The 17,035-nt window shown below is 34.9% G+C and overlaps 2 protein-coding genes across 24 annotated transcripts; one reads left to right on the top strand and one right to left on the bottom strand.

Moving 5' to 3' along the window:
• The first annotated feature begins 753 nt into the window (after window positions 1–753).
• LOC114275399 (uncharacterized) lies at window positions 754–6,416 on the top strand. Its single transcript, XM_028217434.2, has 5 exons — window positions 754–1,339; window positions 4,279–4,347; window positions 4,628–4,690; window positions 4,789–4,857; window positions 5,541–6,416. Exons 1-5 carry the CDS (start codon window positions 1,049–1,051, stop codon window positions 5,820–5,822), a joined length of 774 nt encoding a protein of 257 aa, XP_028073235.1. The 5' UTR covers window positions 754–1,048; the 3' UTR covers window positions 5,823–6,416.
• On the bottom strand, window positions 5,457–12,798 carry LOC114275397 (aberrant root formation protein 4). Of its 23 annotated transcripts, XR_014348258.1 has the most exons (9): window positions 12,041–12,765; window positions 10,904–11,697; window positions 9,873–9,931; window positions 9,474–9,745; window positions 9,126–9,391; window positions 8,922–9,018; window positions 8,279–8,356; window positions 7,981–8,185; window positions 7,289–7,634 (listed from the first exon to the last, which is right to left on the bottom strand). XR_014348258.1 is itself a non-coding variant. In XM_082901415.1 (7 exons), coding segments are annotated over exons 2-6 (624 nt in total). In that variant the 5' UTR covers window positions 10,905–11,575; window positions 12,041–12,798; the 3' UTR covers window positions 7,289–7,634; window positions 7,981–7,984. The 23 variants fall into 23 exon arrangements, 6 of the variants coding, with proteins under 6 accessions (XP_082757541.1, XP_082757540.1, XP_082757542.1 ...); XR_014348271.1 differs by lacking the exons at window positions 8,922–9,018; window positions 9,873–9,931 and adding an exon at window positions 5,457–5,707 and having other exon boundaries at window positions 7,495–7,634; window positions 9,320–9,391; window positions 10,904–11,575; window positions 12,041–12,798; XR_014348266.1 differs by lacking the exon at window positions 9,873–9,931 and adding an exon at window positions 5,457–5,707 and having other exon boundaries at window positions 7,495–7,634; window positions 10,904–12,788.
• Window positions 12,799–17,035: the final 4,237 nt, after the last annotated feature.

Below are 17,035 nucleotides of genomic sequence, written 5' to 3'. Positions count from 1 at the left end.
TTAAGAGTTTTGGCCGATTAGATTGGATCGAAATACATCATCCCTTCAAAGGAGTGTTTTGAGAAGTTGACAAAAAATTAATTTTTTAATTTTTTTAATTTATTTTATCTTTTTGTGAGTAAGTTATATGAGAAATAATGTGACCTAAAATGAGTAAAAAACTGGAAGCTGGCTTTTTACTAAATTTCCAAAAGACTCCAAAGTCTTCGTTTGGCATTTTAAGTTTGGGTTAAAATAGTTCTAAGTATATATATATATATATATATGTTAAAAAATTAATAAGATTAAACCATAATTATTTTATTTTTTCTCTTACAAAAATCAAGAAAATCAAAAAATTCATTCCAAACGAAATTTTTTAACCCAAGTTAAAAATAGCTAAAAATCTAAAAAATTTAAAAACCCACTCACATCCTAAACCAACCCAAATTTATACAGATTAAAAATAGAAAAATACTATAAACCCTAAATTTTCTACCAAAATAAATAATCAAATCTCACATAGATGTTTAGTCCACAAAAAAAAAAAAATTCCACACTTATTTGAAAAGTTTAATAATTTATTTAATAAAAAATTTTGTATCTCTCACATTCCTCTTAAAAATATTTACATCTACTCATTCCGATCATTAAAATCATCTGTTTTGTGAAAAATTAGTTCGACCCATTCATTCGAGTGTAGCAGAACGCCACCAATCTTATCGTACGGCCAGAGTTAGATCTAGATAAACTCATCTCGCGATAGAAACAACCCTAGGCGAAAGCAGATCTAGGACAGGCATCGGTGCCACGTGTATCAAAGTGGGCCCCATTCACATACCCACCCACTCCCAACAAAGAAAGAACCGACGAACTAAAATCCACTCCTTCGCCACACACAAAACCGTAACACAAATCCATATATATATAGGTACATCTCTCTCTCTCTCTCTCTACATATAGATTTTCTCTCTCTCCGCCACCCTCTCACATCTCCCATTTCCTTCTCTCTCTACCTCACCTCTCTCTCTCTCTCTCTCTAGCTGTGCTGTGTCTAAGGCGACGCGAGATGACAACAGACGACTGGTTGACGGCGGCGTTAACCGACGACGCGATGGTGGTGGAGCTGTTGTTTCGGTTGAGACACTCATCGGAATCGTTCGCATCGCCGCCGCCGCCGCTGCGGTGGGGACACCGCCAGCGGCGGTCGAAACCGGCCGCAGCGAGGAAGGACCGCGACTCGATGCGGTGCAGCCCGACGACGCCGCTCTCCTGGAGCTGCGGCACCGGCGACGGAAGCAGCGACGGTTGCGACGAGTCCAGCAGACCATCAGATCGGTCCTCCGGCGGCAGATCTAAGGTTTGTATCTATATCTCCGACCTCCTCCGTCTACGGCGGTGCTGTCAGATTACTTGCGATTCGATCTCACGCTTCCATGTGTTGATTCACTGAGCTAATACTTGGAAACTTTTCGCTTTCGCTTTTGCGCCTATTCGAGCTTTTCGTGTCTGCAAATAGCTGTAATTTTGTGTTGTTGACAATTTTGCCCCAAGTTCTTCTTCGTCTCCATTTTTTCCGGCGACTGTCAGCTTTCCGGCTACCTGATTTATCTTCGGGTTGACCGAACTACCCCTACCGTAAGAGTAAAATTACGAAGGAGTCCTTGTACTTGATTGAAGAGTCGCTATCTATTTGATCTCATCTTTTGACGATTATACCCTCACTAATCAATCTAATTTGCTGTATGGCCCGTAAAGCGGTGGTGGCTCAGCTTCACGATCCCCACGCACGCATCGTTTTCAGTTCTTCGTTTTGTCTTTCTATTTTTTTTTAATTTTTTTTTTTTTGACGAAAATGCCACCGTCAGCATGTGGATAGACAAGGTCAACTTTGTAATTATGCATATTTGGACGGTCGTTCTTCGATCGGCCGCTCTGCTAATACATATACGGAGAGTGTGTGTACGTATATACTGATGGGAAAATATTAATGATAATTATTAATTTTTTGTATAAAATTATTTGAGTAAAGTTGATTGAAAAGGATATTTAAATTTTAAACTATTTTGATATTATTCTCAATTTTAACATTATTATCACTTAAATGGGGGCGTCAAGGGGTGTTTTCAGCAACTCGAAAATAGATATATGTAGATCGAAAAATTTACATGTGTGTTTTTGAGGAAAACACTCGTTCAATCCCATCTAAGTGCCTTTTGTGCTGACACTCTTGCCAACATGGGTGTAATTAACCAAGACTTTTTGTTGTTTTTGAAGACTCTCCTAATCAATTTGTAAGTCATGGTTAATCCTTCTTGTGAGAGTCACTAGCTGCCCTCTTGTATTTGTTCGTTGCTGTTATTTTAGGTTAATCAAAAAAATAAAATAAAATAAAAATAAAAAGTGCCCTTTCCGCGAAGGTTAGATTTGTCATGATGAATAAGTACTAGTATTCATTTTTTTTTAAAATTTTTTTTTTTAAAACTTTAAATGTCGGTTGAGGAGTGAGTGACAAAACCATGAAGCTTCCCCAATGGCCCTATCATTTATGGCATTTTTTTTTTGAAATGCCGTTCAACGTGGTCAAAATTCCTAGCTTTGAGCAAGGGCATATTGGTCATTATGAGAACTTGGCGCTGTTTCGTAAACACTCCCTCGTGTCGGCCTTGTTTCATTTAGGGGTTGTTTGGGGTGTCCTAAATAAGTGTATTTTTTGACTTTTTATGAAATATGAATTGGGTTTGAAATGACGTGATAGAGAGGTGATGTGACATAAATAAGATGATTTTACTTAAATAGAATAGTGACTTTTTGACTTTTTAGATTTTTTTGAGGATGCCAAACTTGACCTTATACAACCTTTTCTGCGGGGTGTGTGTTTATATGACTTTTCAAAAAGTTATAGCTTTAAATTTTTTTCGTATAATTTATTATTATTGTCTATTTAGCGCTTGTAGTTTTATTGTGTCAAATTTGTCTTTTTAAATTTTCATACTACGTCAATTTTAGCAAATAGAGAATGAATAATTTTAAATTATATGTTAATTCCTTGGTTACTTTGAAGATCAATTAAAGTAAATTAACATAATATAAAAAAATAAAAATAAAATTGATACCAGAGACAAGTAAAACGATGTAGTTCAAAAAATTTTTTTTTTTTGGAGTATTGATACATAGCTCTCTAGTTTGAGAGCGCTAAATGAAATTTCAGTGAGGTAAAAGAGAGATCTAATGAGGTGTAAGATAGAGGGATAGAGAGAGGAGTGAGTCTCACTTTTACATGATATTTTCACATCATTAAAATTACATTAGAGTTTTTAAATTAGAACTTTCAAATATTATTATTTTTTTAATATGCAAATGATGGATGAATTGAATACCCACGTAATTGATTTTTGGATCCAATTTTCCGACGTGGTGGCTCACGTGTGTAGTGGGGTTCCTTCCTCCTCTACCTTCCACGTCACATGTCATGTGAACCCACCAATTTGAAAGCCCTCTCTCTCAATCACTCACTCACACAATAATGAATGGTTAGTTTTTGATAACCAGTCCGAACTACCTTATATACATCTCGATTAATTTTGAGGGATGAATTTTACTGTTTACTTGCAGAAAGTATACCCAAACCCCAAAGAATTGTTACTTTGGTTTTATTTTTTATGTGTAAATATTTTTTTTTTCTCGTTTTCCCCTAAAAATGTGGTGATGGGAGAATAATAGAATGCTTTTAACATTGTGTTATGATGGACCCACAATGATATTTCTTCTTGCCTTTTTACTTTATTATTTTTTCTTCTTCTGTTTTATTGGTGGGTCTTTATTTTTTTTGCTTCTTCTGTTTTATTGGTGGGTCTAAAGGCTGGGCCTAATGTCCTTAAGCTGAGCTTGAACTTATCCACATATCTCTACGTAAAGGGCCCATCCCATCCCCTCTTATTAGCAAGCTTATAGTTGAATCTCAGGCATAAAACAAATTATGCTAGAGGATTTTGACTTCTCAATTTAATCTTCTTTGGTTTGGAGAGAGGGATTAGATACAGGACTTTGTTATTACTTATGCACACATGATTTTAACCAATGAACTAGTGACCTCTATTGAGAGATATATGTGTATAATATATATAGTAGGTTTTAACCTTTTGTTTAGAGTTATCTTATCAGACCACTTTATACATAGATGGATTGTATAAATAAATGCATCATCAGCTTATGTTAAGAACTTTTTCAATTGTTATTCACTTATTTCCATATTTCCATCCCTTTGTTGACACATGCTGAATTATGGGTTGTTTTCAGGGTTCTTTTACTGGTGACACCACTGCCACTACCACCGGTGCCACCAATAAGCGATCAAGAAAAAAAAAGGTAGCGTCCATGAAGTAACACTTGGACAAAAACAGAATTCATCCTTATACATCAAAATGCAACATGTGTAGTATTCTAAGGCCTTGTTTGGAGATTAAACATTTTAGTCAAAAAACCAAAATGTGATAAGTTGTCACATCATTCTATTTTTCTGTGTATTTTTTCATAAAGAATTAAAAAGTTATTAAAATAACATGTTTCCAACAAACGAGGCCTGAGTTTGTAATTCTAGTCTTGGTTTTGGTATGATTTTGACATTCTTTTCTTGATTGTATGGTAGACATTTGCTGAACTTAAAGAGGAAGAAAATTTGCTGCTGAAGCAAAGGATAAATTTGAACAAGGTAAGCAGCCAAAGCATCTAATTGAACTCAAATCTATATTTGTTTTAATGGAAATTAATCCTAATTTTTCAATTATTATGTGTGTATTTGTCTAACAGGAGTTGGCAACCTTACGTGTAACATTTAATGAACAAAAAGCCAGAAGCGATCATTTCAAGAGAATCAAGGTAACCCATTTACTATCTTCCTCTCTATTTCATGATCTGTCAATCCATCAATCACATGAAAAATGCAGCGTAGACAAATATAGAGTCTTGAACCAAAAAGGATGGCGGCTTGTAAGTTGGTATTCTTATAAACTACTATAATACCAACTTGGTATGGTTTTATCAAAATGCTTTTTTTGGTAAAACTAGATCTTTAATCTCAGGACTTCCCAAGAAATCTTCAAACTTCAATTATCTAATTGTGAATTAGTAATACCCGAATGCATGTGTATGCCTGAGATATGATAACATGAGAGAGAGAGAGAGAGGGTAATAAATTCTTGCTTCAAATCCAAGTTAATTCTAAAGCACCCATTACACGCATGAACTACTATTTTAAGAACCTCTTAAAGGTGAGAGATTGACATTTCTAAATTTTTAATGCTGAATTTGGACTATATAAGCTCATTACTACTTACATTTGGGACCAAATTTGGCAGTGGAGATGTATGTGTTTGCTTAATGATGCAATCTATCCTTTCTGTGTCTTTGCTCGTGTTCGAACTCACCTGTTTGGGATGTGTATGTATGGTGGTTAAAATAATGTAGACTTTTCGATGTCATGTCTGATTTATAATTTATTTATTTTCATAATGATTATGATGAAGGTGATGTAAATTGTTCGTTATTTTTCTTTTTTGCAGCTTGATCTACATTCACAATCAGCAAATAAGATGGCTGCTGCTGCTGCAGATGATCTGAAGGCCGCAAATTCCCATCAACAACCCAATTTGACTGAAGCTTCTACTCTCCACCATATTCCAGCCTCACCAACAATTACCATGCACGGTGATCGCCCAGCACCTGATTCCTGCAAAGTAGAAAAGGAAGTTGAGACCAGGGAAAGATGCTTCGTTCTACCTGATCTAAATACAACGCCATCTGAAGAGGATTCTGGTGACGAGAGTTTATATGGATTCAGCTGATGAGAAACAATGTTGCTGTTTCTCAAATCTAAAGCAAGTGGCTGTGGTTATTAAAGGGCGTGTTCGTTGAATAGAGTTGGTCCAGTGATCCTGAATTTGCATGTGGCAGAGGGGCTGCTTGTAAGTATAACACATCTTCTCGGGAAAAGCTGGGGATAAAATGACTCTACAATATACTCGAATTGCCAAATATTTAGAGGCATAAAGAAGCTGAGTCGTCCTGAAGAAGGTTTTTAGGGGTAGTTTAGAGATCCTAGTAGTTTAGACATGTCTGAAATTTTGATGTTTTTGGAGGCTTCTTCTATGTTTGGGGAGTAAATTCTCATTACTTCAAGTTGTGAAATATGTCAAAAAGACATAAATGTTTCTTTATTCTTTTGTTGGTTACACATTTGTCAAAGACTTTTGAAGAGCAGTAGAGGACCTTAATATCTACTCTTCACCTAACAAGTTGGTTTGTTGCATACTTAATAGGGTAACAATTATTCCAAGTGCACCAACAAACAAATGTATCAACTATACACACAATGTAGAAGTGGGTGTCTTGTGTCTTAGTTAATATGTTTGTCAATAAAACTTGTTTGTTAACGTTTATATTTATAAATTTTTTTAAAATTTAAATAAAAATTCATTTGATTTATGTTTTCATTTTCAAAAAGGTATAACAAACACACAAAAATTAGTTTTATTACTTAATATATACATATATTTTTATTTCTTGCTTATTCCCACTGGTTATCATCGCCAATAATCTCCTTTTCCAACCACCCAACCCAAGGCCACCACCTCCCTCTGTTGGTTACCACCTTTCTCCGTTGGTTACCACATTTTGTTAAAAATCACCTTAGGCGGCCGATTGACCACCAACTTCAACAATTGACAATCATTTTCAACCATTAATACGTGTATCCAACAACCACATTGGGCCAATGCTAACCACCTTCCACTAGTAGCAGCCACCTTCAACAACCACCTCCCCCAAACAACCGCCATCTCCAACCTTTGACAATCACTTCTTCTTCTTCTTTCTTTTTTTTTTTAAAAAAAAAAAAAAATACTCACATACTAAGAATATTTTTTTTTTTATTTTCATTTTTATTCAAAATTAATTAATTCAAAATGGTATAATTTAAAAAGAAAAATGTTTTGAACCACTAATTTTGGACTCCCAAACCAACTTGTGTCACAAGTCACAACACCTATAATCCCACTAAAACATAAAAACTATCTAATGAGTACTTGTCATGTCATTGAGGGTTGGTATTAAGAGTTCAAAATTGGTGGGATGTAGCATTACTAATTTGAGAATGAGATTCTTACTCCATTTTTAGCCTCTTTCCTTGTGAGAAGCTCTAACAAAAATAAAAATAATAATAAGTGTGAAAGCTAAGTGTAGTGTGGATATCAAATGCTCTTTACAAAATAAGGAAATTCATGCAACAGAATGGGACCATAATGCCAGTTAATTAGTTTAGACTCTAGAAATGAAATGACATTTGGATTAACCAAATTGTAAATTCATACAATCAACTATATGGGATTTTCCCCCATTGATGAAAATATCAAATATTGTAATCTGAACATGATTAGCCTAGGTAGCATTTTTCAGCTTTTCTTCAACGAGCTCAATACAATGGTACAAAACTAACTCAACGGGGTTTAAGACACATACAGTGTCCATCGCAAGTCGGTCGTAATCCTTCTTGTTTTCTGCCACAATACCCGTCACTACGGTTTGGAGAGGTAGAAGCCATTCGTTGTAGGCCTTCTGTAAGTTTTTCTTGGACAGCACTCCGGTGTAATTGGTATTTCCTGTGGCATTTGTCACCGTAGTCAGAAATACACATGGCACTTAAACAGACCTCCTTTCACTTTTGAATATTAAAAGGTCTATCTATTAGAGGCAAAATTTAGTTTAGGTTACATATATTCAAATATCTAGGGGTTTGAACAGATGCTCCAATATCTTGGTCGATTCTGTTTGTATATTCTGTTCGTAATTCTTGGTCGATCCTGTTTGTGATTAGAAAGACAAAGTGCAGATTCAAGAAAACCGTAAATTTAAATGCCTATCCTAACTTTCAAACCTCAAACTCACTTAGAAAAACAAATTCAATATTACAGTAACATCAAACCAATTACAAAGAGAGAGAAATACCGCATCACCATACTGGGGGAGGGATGCAGGTCATCCCAAGGGTGGGCCTCAGAATCAACTCTACCAATTCAAGGGCACCAGCATTCCAAAATGCTGCACTGAAGCATGCATTATACTGTGCATGGATTACTTCATTTCCTATTGAAATCCTTTGGCAATTTTCCATGTGCATCTCCTTTCTCACACAATCAATGAGAATTGCAATCTGTATAAAGATGCAGCCAACACTTCAAAAGGATTAATTAAAAACCCCAACCCACATGCTCAAACACACCGTCAGGTGACCTTAATGACTTACCATGGACGATGAATCAGTATTTTTAATCAAAGCCATTAAAGTGTCAAATCTTAGAGAAGTTGGAATATCTGCAAGAACCTGGTTACGAGAGGAAAATAATGCAAATGTCAATAGCTAAGGACAAAAAACTATACAAAAGAACTTCAGAAAAATAAGGTATTAGAATGTGCTAAATTCAAAGGAATTAAATTACAAGTGATCAAGGATTGGGATTATATTCTTCATGAGTTAACAATTTAGGTATAAGATTCACATTTACTCACATTCTTTTAATGTTAGCATCAAAACTAACTAGCCCTGCATTAGGCTCTATGGCCACACATCCCAGAATCAAACTGAAATAATCAAAATATTTTGCCAAACCATATGAATGCTGTTTTGAAGAAACAAATTGTCTAGTGAATAGAAAGATGACTTCATTAACTCAATATGAGTCTATAAACCCAAACCCAAACACGGGCTAAATTCAGCTACCCAACCAGTTCATTAATTATCAAGGAAACCACAGGAACTATTATTACTGCTTTATAAACTGATCGAGAAAATTGAAAATACTAAATCCTCATTTGGTTTTGAAATTACTAAATCTGTAATTTGTTTTCCATTTAATTGCTGTTCATTCTTCTTAAGAACAAACACACACCACGAAAAACACACCCAATGGCAAAGAAACATGTTTGCCTATCCAAATTAGAGCTCTAATCTTTTCTTGGTAAATCTCCCATTCAGTGATAATAAATCTGAAACAACAATCAGATTTCAAATGAGCTAATAATAAATCTGAAACAACAATCCAATTATGTTACATAGAACAAATCGAGGGAATGCCATAATAAAAAAGGCTTACCTGAATTTTTTCGAAGTGCATATGTACTAGGAGAAGAGATGACATGATGAATTGAATTGTAATATCTTGATGATCTATCATGTCACAGCCCTATGCTTGACCAAAGCAACTGAACAACTTGTACACAGGAGACTATACACAGTTTCAAAGCACATAAAATACCCACCAAAAAAAATAAAAAATAAATAAATAACCTTTTTCAATGCATCAAAAGCATTCCTCCTTAGCACTGCATCTGGTGCATAGATAACAACCATCTCAACAGCCTGAAGTGTTTCTTTCAACTGTTAGAGAATAAATAAACATGAAATTCGGTATATATATACACAAGAAATGGCATGAGACTACCTGCAAAGTAGCAAAAAGACTAGGCATGTAAATCGAACACACCACATGTTCATTATTATATTCATGGGAGACATTTCCATCAACAATGCAAAGAAGGAAATTGATGGCCTGCTTCTTCAATTCCCATGGTAAATTGACACATAAAAATATGTTCCTTAACATGCCTAGTGCTTGCCACCTTTTAGTCTGATTACTGGAAAGTTCAGCCTTGACAGCAGCCAGATCCTCCTCGGCAGCCTGAGCAACCTCATTGGATATATAACCCCAAATCACTAAATCAAAAGGAAATGCTCCATGTTAAGGAAACCAGCATTTGAGGCAGCCAAAAAATATCAGAAAACCCAAAAATAAATTTTGAAAATGCAATAAAAGGAAAAAAGAATATCAAAAACTACAAACTTGATAGAGATGCTCCATGCTTGACATGAGAAAAACAACACATGTAACATCTCCATCCACTGTACATTAAACAACAAAATTGAACGACATTATTGGGAAACAAAACTTTGGCAAGAAATAAAATGAACTTTTACAACTTCGCAATATGGTTCAAAGTTGCAATATTTGTTGTATAATGTCCATGGTTATGGAATGAGGTAATATTATTTAATTTGTTACAAAAGCTGGGATAGCAAAACCCTAAAAAAAGGTAATTGATATGCAAGTTTTCATTTTCCCTTAGAAAATGTTTTTAATGAAGTTTCTTGAAAATTTGTGACAACAAGAGACAATTTTCATAGGCATTTTAGTTCTATATTTGGTTTTAAGTCATGTTGTTAGGATATACAGACTATCATTGAAGTTTTTACCATTCTTTCACGACTAGGATTTCCATTAAATCACAAGTACAACTAAAACAATCAAATAACCCTTTCTGGTGTGATTGAATATGATGCTGTGTTACGACTAAAGCCAAAGAGATGCAATCAATGGGCGGTAACTTGGCTCCTGTTGTACACACAGCATAGCCACACCCGTTTAGTAAGCGGGAGGTCTTGAGTTCAATTTTCAACGAAAGCAGGTTTCAATTTTTCCAATTTCATTGTGTCATTCAATGTTCTTCGAAATATATTGCTCCTGTTTTTTTCAGAAATTTTTAAGTACAGAAAAATATCAGTTGCTTGGTTTTTATTTTATTATTTTTTGGGTTATCATGGAAACACATAGGCAGTCATCTATGATATGCAGATTGATTTAAAACCCAACTAAATAGATTTTTCAGAAACTGTATAGCTTTGTGCTTCAATTAATTGAAATTGAAAACAAAAAAGGGGATAGGAAAGTATGATTTCTAACATTACATTTAGATTTGAAGCAATGTAACTCTCTTATATTGTTAATGAATTTATATATATTCATAAAATTTTAATACTAAACCATTACCAAAAAAAAAAAAAGACAATCTAAATCAACTAGTTTAAATTCTTAACTAGAGAAAACCACAGCTCTGAGTCCACCCGAAAAGCCCAGACCTGCACCGTCGTATCTACTTCCAGTCTGTTCTTCGTCAAAAAAGTGTTCCACCCGGTCACTAGACAGTAATTTGAGGTATATTTCAATTTCCACTGCTTTAGAGTTACATTATACACTTCACAATTCTTATCTGCTAGATCAATTAGCTTAACCGCTATCCCTCCCCGCTCGCTGAGCAAATCCTTTTCCTCTTCACTGAGAAATTCCATATTTTTTATTTGTCTCAGTGGCATTGACAGACGACCCTGACTAGTGTTAACGTCGGTGCTGTAGATTTTCTTTTGGATCACCAAAACTGTCTCAGAAACCTCTCGATCTTTATGAAGTTGTTTCAATTTTTCAGGCAATTCCGGTGGCTGCTGGTCTGGTACAACTACTACCCTTTCTTCATCATCACCGGCATCATCATCATCATCATCTCTATCAGCACGATGCTGCTTCGAACAACCAACCTCTTCAGATTTTTGTAAGCATGTTGCAGGATTAGATACTAAGGACTTGTTGGCTTTGTGTAACTCAAACAAAGTGATCTTGTATAAATCAAGATCACTGTTCTTGATGAATGCCCGTAAAACCTTCAATTTAGTCTCACCTTTGAGTTTGAGAAGATTGTCCTTTGCATCGTCTACCTTATGAACAAATTTACACCAATCATCATCACTACTCTTCCTCTTCATTATGCTTGAACACGAACACAAACAGTTTGAATCTTTGCCAAAGATTATTGGCAATGAATGATTTGACAGAAGAACTGTTTGTTGTGAGTTGGAGAATGAGAGGTGAAATTTCTGGGATATTCATGTACATATTTATATACACGAAATATTACACTAAATATGGAAATCAAAGAGATTGTAATGAAAAGGGATTCCAAAATTGTAATGAAAAGGGATTCCTAAACTAGAATGAAAACGTGTAATGAAAAGGGATACCTAAAGCAAAGTGTACTTCTTTTTTTTTTTAAACTTGGCAAAGCGTACTCTAACAGTGTCCTTGTGGAACTGTTATTGGGGGTGATTATACACAAATAAATCCAAATATACATACACACAAGAATTGAAGGTAGAGAAAGTGAAGAGATTGGAGATCTGTACCTCAAGCTAAAGAGAATCTGGAAAAAGGAAAGTAAATGTATATATGGCATTGTAAATGGGTAAGTGTATATTCAGAGATCTTTCACCGAGCTTGCATCATTCTGAGATGAATCAGCGAGATTGTATCATTCTGAGATGAATGATACAATCTCAGAATGATAAATCACCGAGATTGAATCATTCTGAGATGAATCAGCGAGATAGTATCATTCTGAGATCGGATCGCCAAGATGAATCACCGAGATCGTAGATGAATCGATCCATTGAGAGCGTGAGAGAGAGCGAGCGAGAGACTGAGTAAGGGATTAGGGCTACAAAATGTATTATGGGTTGGTTTGGGCAGCGGGTTGGTTGTTTTGGCTTTTGATTTTTTTTTTTTTAAGTTATTTTAGTTCGGGGTTAAACGGTTTTATTTGCTGAGTCGTGCTGGCTAACTCGAAATGAGCTACCCGAATCTTTTTTTTTTTTTTTTTTTTTCAACAAGCAGAGGAGGGGGAGGGAGAGCAGGAGGAGAAAGGAGGGGACTGGAGGGGCCTTTCAAAAGCAGAGAAGGAGAAGAGGAGAAGGAAGGAGGGAGGAGGAGGAGGAATGAGGGGACTGCGACGGCGGGGCTGGGCTGCGACTACGATTGACGGCTGGGCGACGATCGGTGACTGGGCATCGGCGATCGACGATCGTCTTCTCTCTCTCTTCTCCTCCCCTTTGCTCTCTCCCTCTCCCTCTCCCTGTTTCAGAGTCGAAAATAGAGAAAGAAAAAATAATAATAATAATTCTCCAAAACGACGTCATTTTGGAGATTAGAGGAATTAGGGAGGCCAAATTCGAGCTCTCCAACATTAGCCTCGTTTGGGAAGTGGCTATTTTACTAGGCTATTTTAGTTTTGTGTTTGGGAATATGAGATGAATTTTTAGTTGGGTTCTTGTATTGGAAAGTGTGTTGAAATGATGTTTAAATTTAAAATGACAAATTTGTCCCTAACTTTTTATTTTTTAAATTGATATAAAGGGTGTCCAGCGCAGTGCCTTTTTTTTATAAAAAAAAAAAAAAAAAACTGTGAACAGTGTCACTTTTTGGCTTATTTATCAAATGAGACTATAATAGCCTCATTGGCAGCTTCCCAAACAGCGCCATTATCCTTATTTGCTAAGGGTTTTTGGCTTATTTTTTTATTTTATTTTTTTAAGAGAAATAATATAATGATTATAAATTAGATGTGATATTTTATTTTATTAGACTAAAAAAATTATTTTATTTTTTGTGTGTGATTAAAATAGCCAAAAATATCCCAAACCTGGCTTTCCAAACAAAGCCCATATTTGATTTCCCTCGGATGGTGTTTTTTTTCAAGGGATTGTGGGGTGGAATTATACTATTAATCTATTCGGATTAATAGTTTGTTGTTTGGTTCAAATTTTTCTACACTAAACTATTATTGGACTGCTGTGTTTCATGGGAGGGGTGGGACACTAATGTTATTTTGAGAGATTGAGATGTGAGATTAGACTATTAGTTCATTCAGACCAATAATATGTTGTTTGGTTTAAATTTTTTTGTGTCGGACTATTAGTTTCAAATCTATTGGACTATTGTGTCTTGTGGTGAGGTGGGACACAAATGGAGGGATAAGGAGGATATGAGATTAGGTTGTGAAATGACCATTTTAACCCTCTATTATTTAATTATGTATTATCTTTAGTAAAATTTAATAATATTTAACTGTTTCAATTTAAAAATAAAATATTTTTATTTAATTTTTATTTATTTTTTATTTATTTAAAATATTTTTCTATAGACATTTTATTGATATTTTATTTTAAAATTTTGTTTATATTTTATTTAATTTCATTATCTAAATTTCAATAGATGTTTTATTTAATTTCATTATTTAATTATTGTTATTTTTTAAAATAAATTTATTAAAAATTTTAATTAAAAAAATAACATGTATTTTTATGGATATTTTATTGATTTAATTTATTTAATTTTTAAACAATAAATTTATTTAATTGTGTAAAAACTAAAATAAATTTTTATTTAATATAGTTAAAAATAATTAAAATATTAAATATAGGTTTAATATTACTATTACTTAGTAAATAATTGAAAATGATAAAATAGTCATTTGAACATTTATCCTTCTCCATAATATCTTAAACAAACATAGGATTCGTATCATATCCAACCAAATAGTCATTTCCTGATACTAAATAAACATGGGATACAAATCTAGTCAAACCAAATAGTCAGAAAGATAATATATCCCAAGACTAACAATTATGTAAATTTTAATTCCTCCTTATTTAATCCGTCTAAACAAACACATCCTTTACGTGTGTGCGCACGTGCACACTTGCGCACATTCCTTACATTTATCCCTCCGAAGGGAAGTGATATTTGTCGACGGAATGAAAATATTTCCCAGAGAGATTGTACACAGTAATAGGCGTAGAAATTGCTACATAGGGAAAATAATTTGTAAACAGAGAGTTTTGTTTTTTGATAACTTTGTAAACAGAGAGTTTGTAAGAGCATCCCCAGCAAATGCCTTATATGGTATCCTTACTCAAAATAAGGGATTTTGCTGTCAAAAAGAACCCCCATCAAATCCCTAACTCGCTTCTCAAATAAAAGTGTTGCTACAGTTGCTCCCCAAATGTAGGGAGCCACTGTTCACTATCCAAAAATATAAAATTATTTTTTATTTCGTTTTGAAGGCATGCCTAAAGGTCCTCCGGACATCCACCCGGTCGACCCTCTTTCGTTGCACATAAGCTATCATGTTGTGTGTGCTCTTGCTTTTGTTTTTATTATTTTGTTGCTTTTGCTTTTATTATTTTATTATTAAAAAATATTTAAATTTAAAAGTAATAAAAAATGTTATTTTAATAGAACAAAGAAATAATAAGGAGTTTGTTGGGAGAAGTAAATGAAAAAGTGATTCCTAAAATAGGAAATGAATTTTTTAATAATATTTTTAAGGTAAAATGTAGATAAACTGGTAAGAATACTCTAAGTGCAATGTCATCAAAATGATAAATTTCTTTATTTTTAAAAAAATATTTTAACTCTCCCACACATGATTCTCCCTCCTTCCCTCATTTGTGTCATTCCTTTCCTATTGAAGCCAACTTCTCCTCCTCCCTCCATTGTTGTCCTTATGTCCCTGTCCACCCCTGCCATAGCCCCGACGTTACTCTCTCACGATTGCTATTTCCCCTCTCCTTCCTTGTCATAGTCCCACCCCATCCTTTCTCAGCCATCGTCATTTCCTTTCCTTCCCCTCCCTTATCGCAGTCCCTAGCCCTTCCCTTATTCATTGTCATTCTTGTTTGTTTTTAAAGGTAGAATTGAGAGGATTAATAGTGAGGGAATTGATAGTGAAGGGATTAAGTAAAATTATGTTTATTTTGATGATAGTTGTTAGTGTGAAGATTGTTAAATTATTTTTATATAAAATAAATATAAAATAATAAAAAAATAAAAAAACATTAAACATTAATGTTTTAAAAAAAATACCCAACATGTAAATTTTTTTTTTTTAAATAAAAATAAAATAAAAAATTTCAAAAAAAATAAAATAAATAAAATAATGATTTTTACTTAACAAAAAATACAAAAAATTAAACATTAATGTTAAAAAAAATACCCGACATGTAAAAAATAAAATAAAAAATAAATTTCTAGTCCGCCGGACTATTTTTCTAATACAAAGTCCTACAGGCCTATTCTAATCCCCTTACCAAGGGGATTCGTAGTCCGGAGGGGATTACAAATCCTCTCTCCATCTCTCAAAACAAACATGATATTAGAGAATTCTACCTTACTATGAATCTCAATCCCCTCCCTATAACCCAAAACAAATGGGCCTTAGCCATCTCAAATCCTTGTTGAGATGTATCTATCCTTTATTTTAAAATTCTATTTATGCAATAATTAATTTGTATTTATGCACGTGTTTGTCTAAAATATTAAACAATCACGTATTTAATACGCCAATGTGTGGTGTTCATTTTAATTTTTTTTTTTGTTTTTTGACGCTTAATTTAAACCTTTTTTGAGAAAATATTATTTTAATAATTTTTTTTGTTTTTTATAAAAAGATATATAGAAAAATAAAAAAATAATGTGATAATTTATAATAATTTTTTAATTTTTTAATTAAAACGTATAATTGACAAATAAGGCTTAGTTATTGTGTAGAGAGATTCGGTGGGTTTACGGTATTGGAGATTGAGGGGGAGAGGAAGGAGGTTGGGTATCTAGAAAAGAGCAAGGATCCTCGGCCGCCGTTTTCGGCAGCCGTTCCATCAGCCCCCCAAAACGACGTCGTTTTTGGGGGTTTTTGATTTTTTTTCTTTTCTTCTTCCTCGTCAAGCTCGACAGAACCAGAGGGGAGGGGAGGGGAGGGGAAGGAGAGAGAGGGGGAGGGGAGGGGAAGAAGAGCCGCCGGTGGGCCGAACTGGAGGGGGCCATAACCAGTGGGGGAGGAGGAGGAAGAGGAGGAGGAAGAGGAGGAGGAGGAGGAGGAGAAGGAGGAGGAGGCGGAGGCGGAGGCGGAGGAGACGGCGGCGTGGCGGTGCTGCGACGGCCAGCGGTGAGGCGACGAGCTGCGACGGCGTGCTGCGACGGCCGGCGGCGAGGAGACGAGCTGCGACGGCGACGATCGGACCTCCCCCTCCCTCCTCCCTCTTCCCCCCTCCCCTCCCCTCCCCTCCGGTTTTGGATCATCGAAGAGAGAGAGAGAGAGAAAACAAGAAGGAAGAAGAAGAAAGAAAAAAAAAACCACCAAAACGACGTCGTTTTGGGGACTGCCGGGTAGGGCGGCCGATGATCCAAATTCATCTAGAAAAGGCCAAATAGCCATGATGGTTACTGATTTGGGCGTGCAACATAGGGGGCAATGATAATCATATAGCATAGTTAGGGGCAATAGGGGTGGTGGTCGGAAAAAACCCCTAATTTCAAAAGCACTACTGCCAAACAACATTTGCAAG

Source organism: Camellia sinensis, chromosome 13 (assembly GCF_055761805.1).
Source record: "Camellia sinensis isolate YWXY chromosome 13, ASM5576180v1, whole genome shotgun sequence".
Classification (NCBI taxonomy): domain Eukaryota; kingdom Viridiplantae; phylum Streptophyta; class Magnoliopsida; order Ericales; family Theaceae; genus Camellia; species Camellia sinensis.
This window is presented reverse-complemented; position numbering and strand designations above follow the sequence as displayed.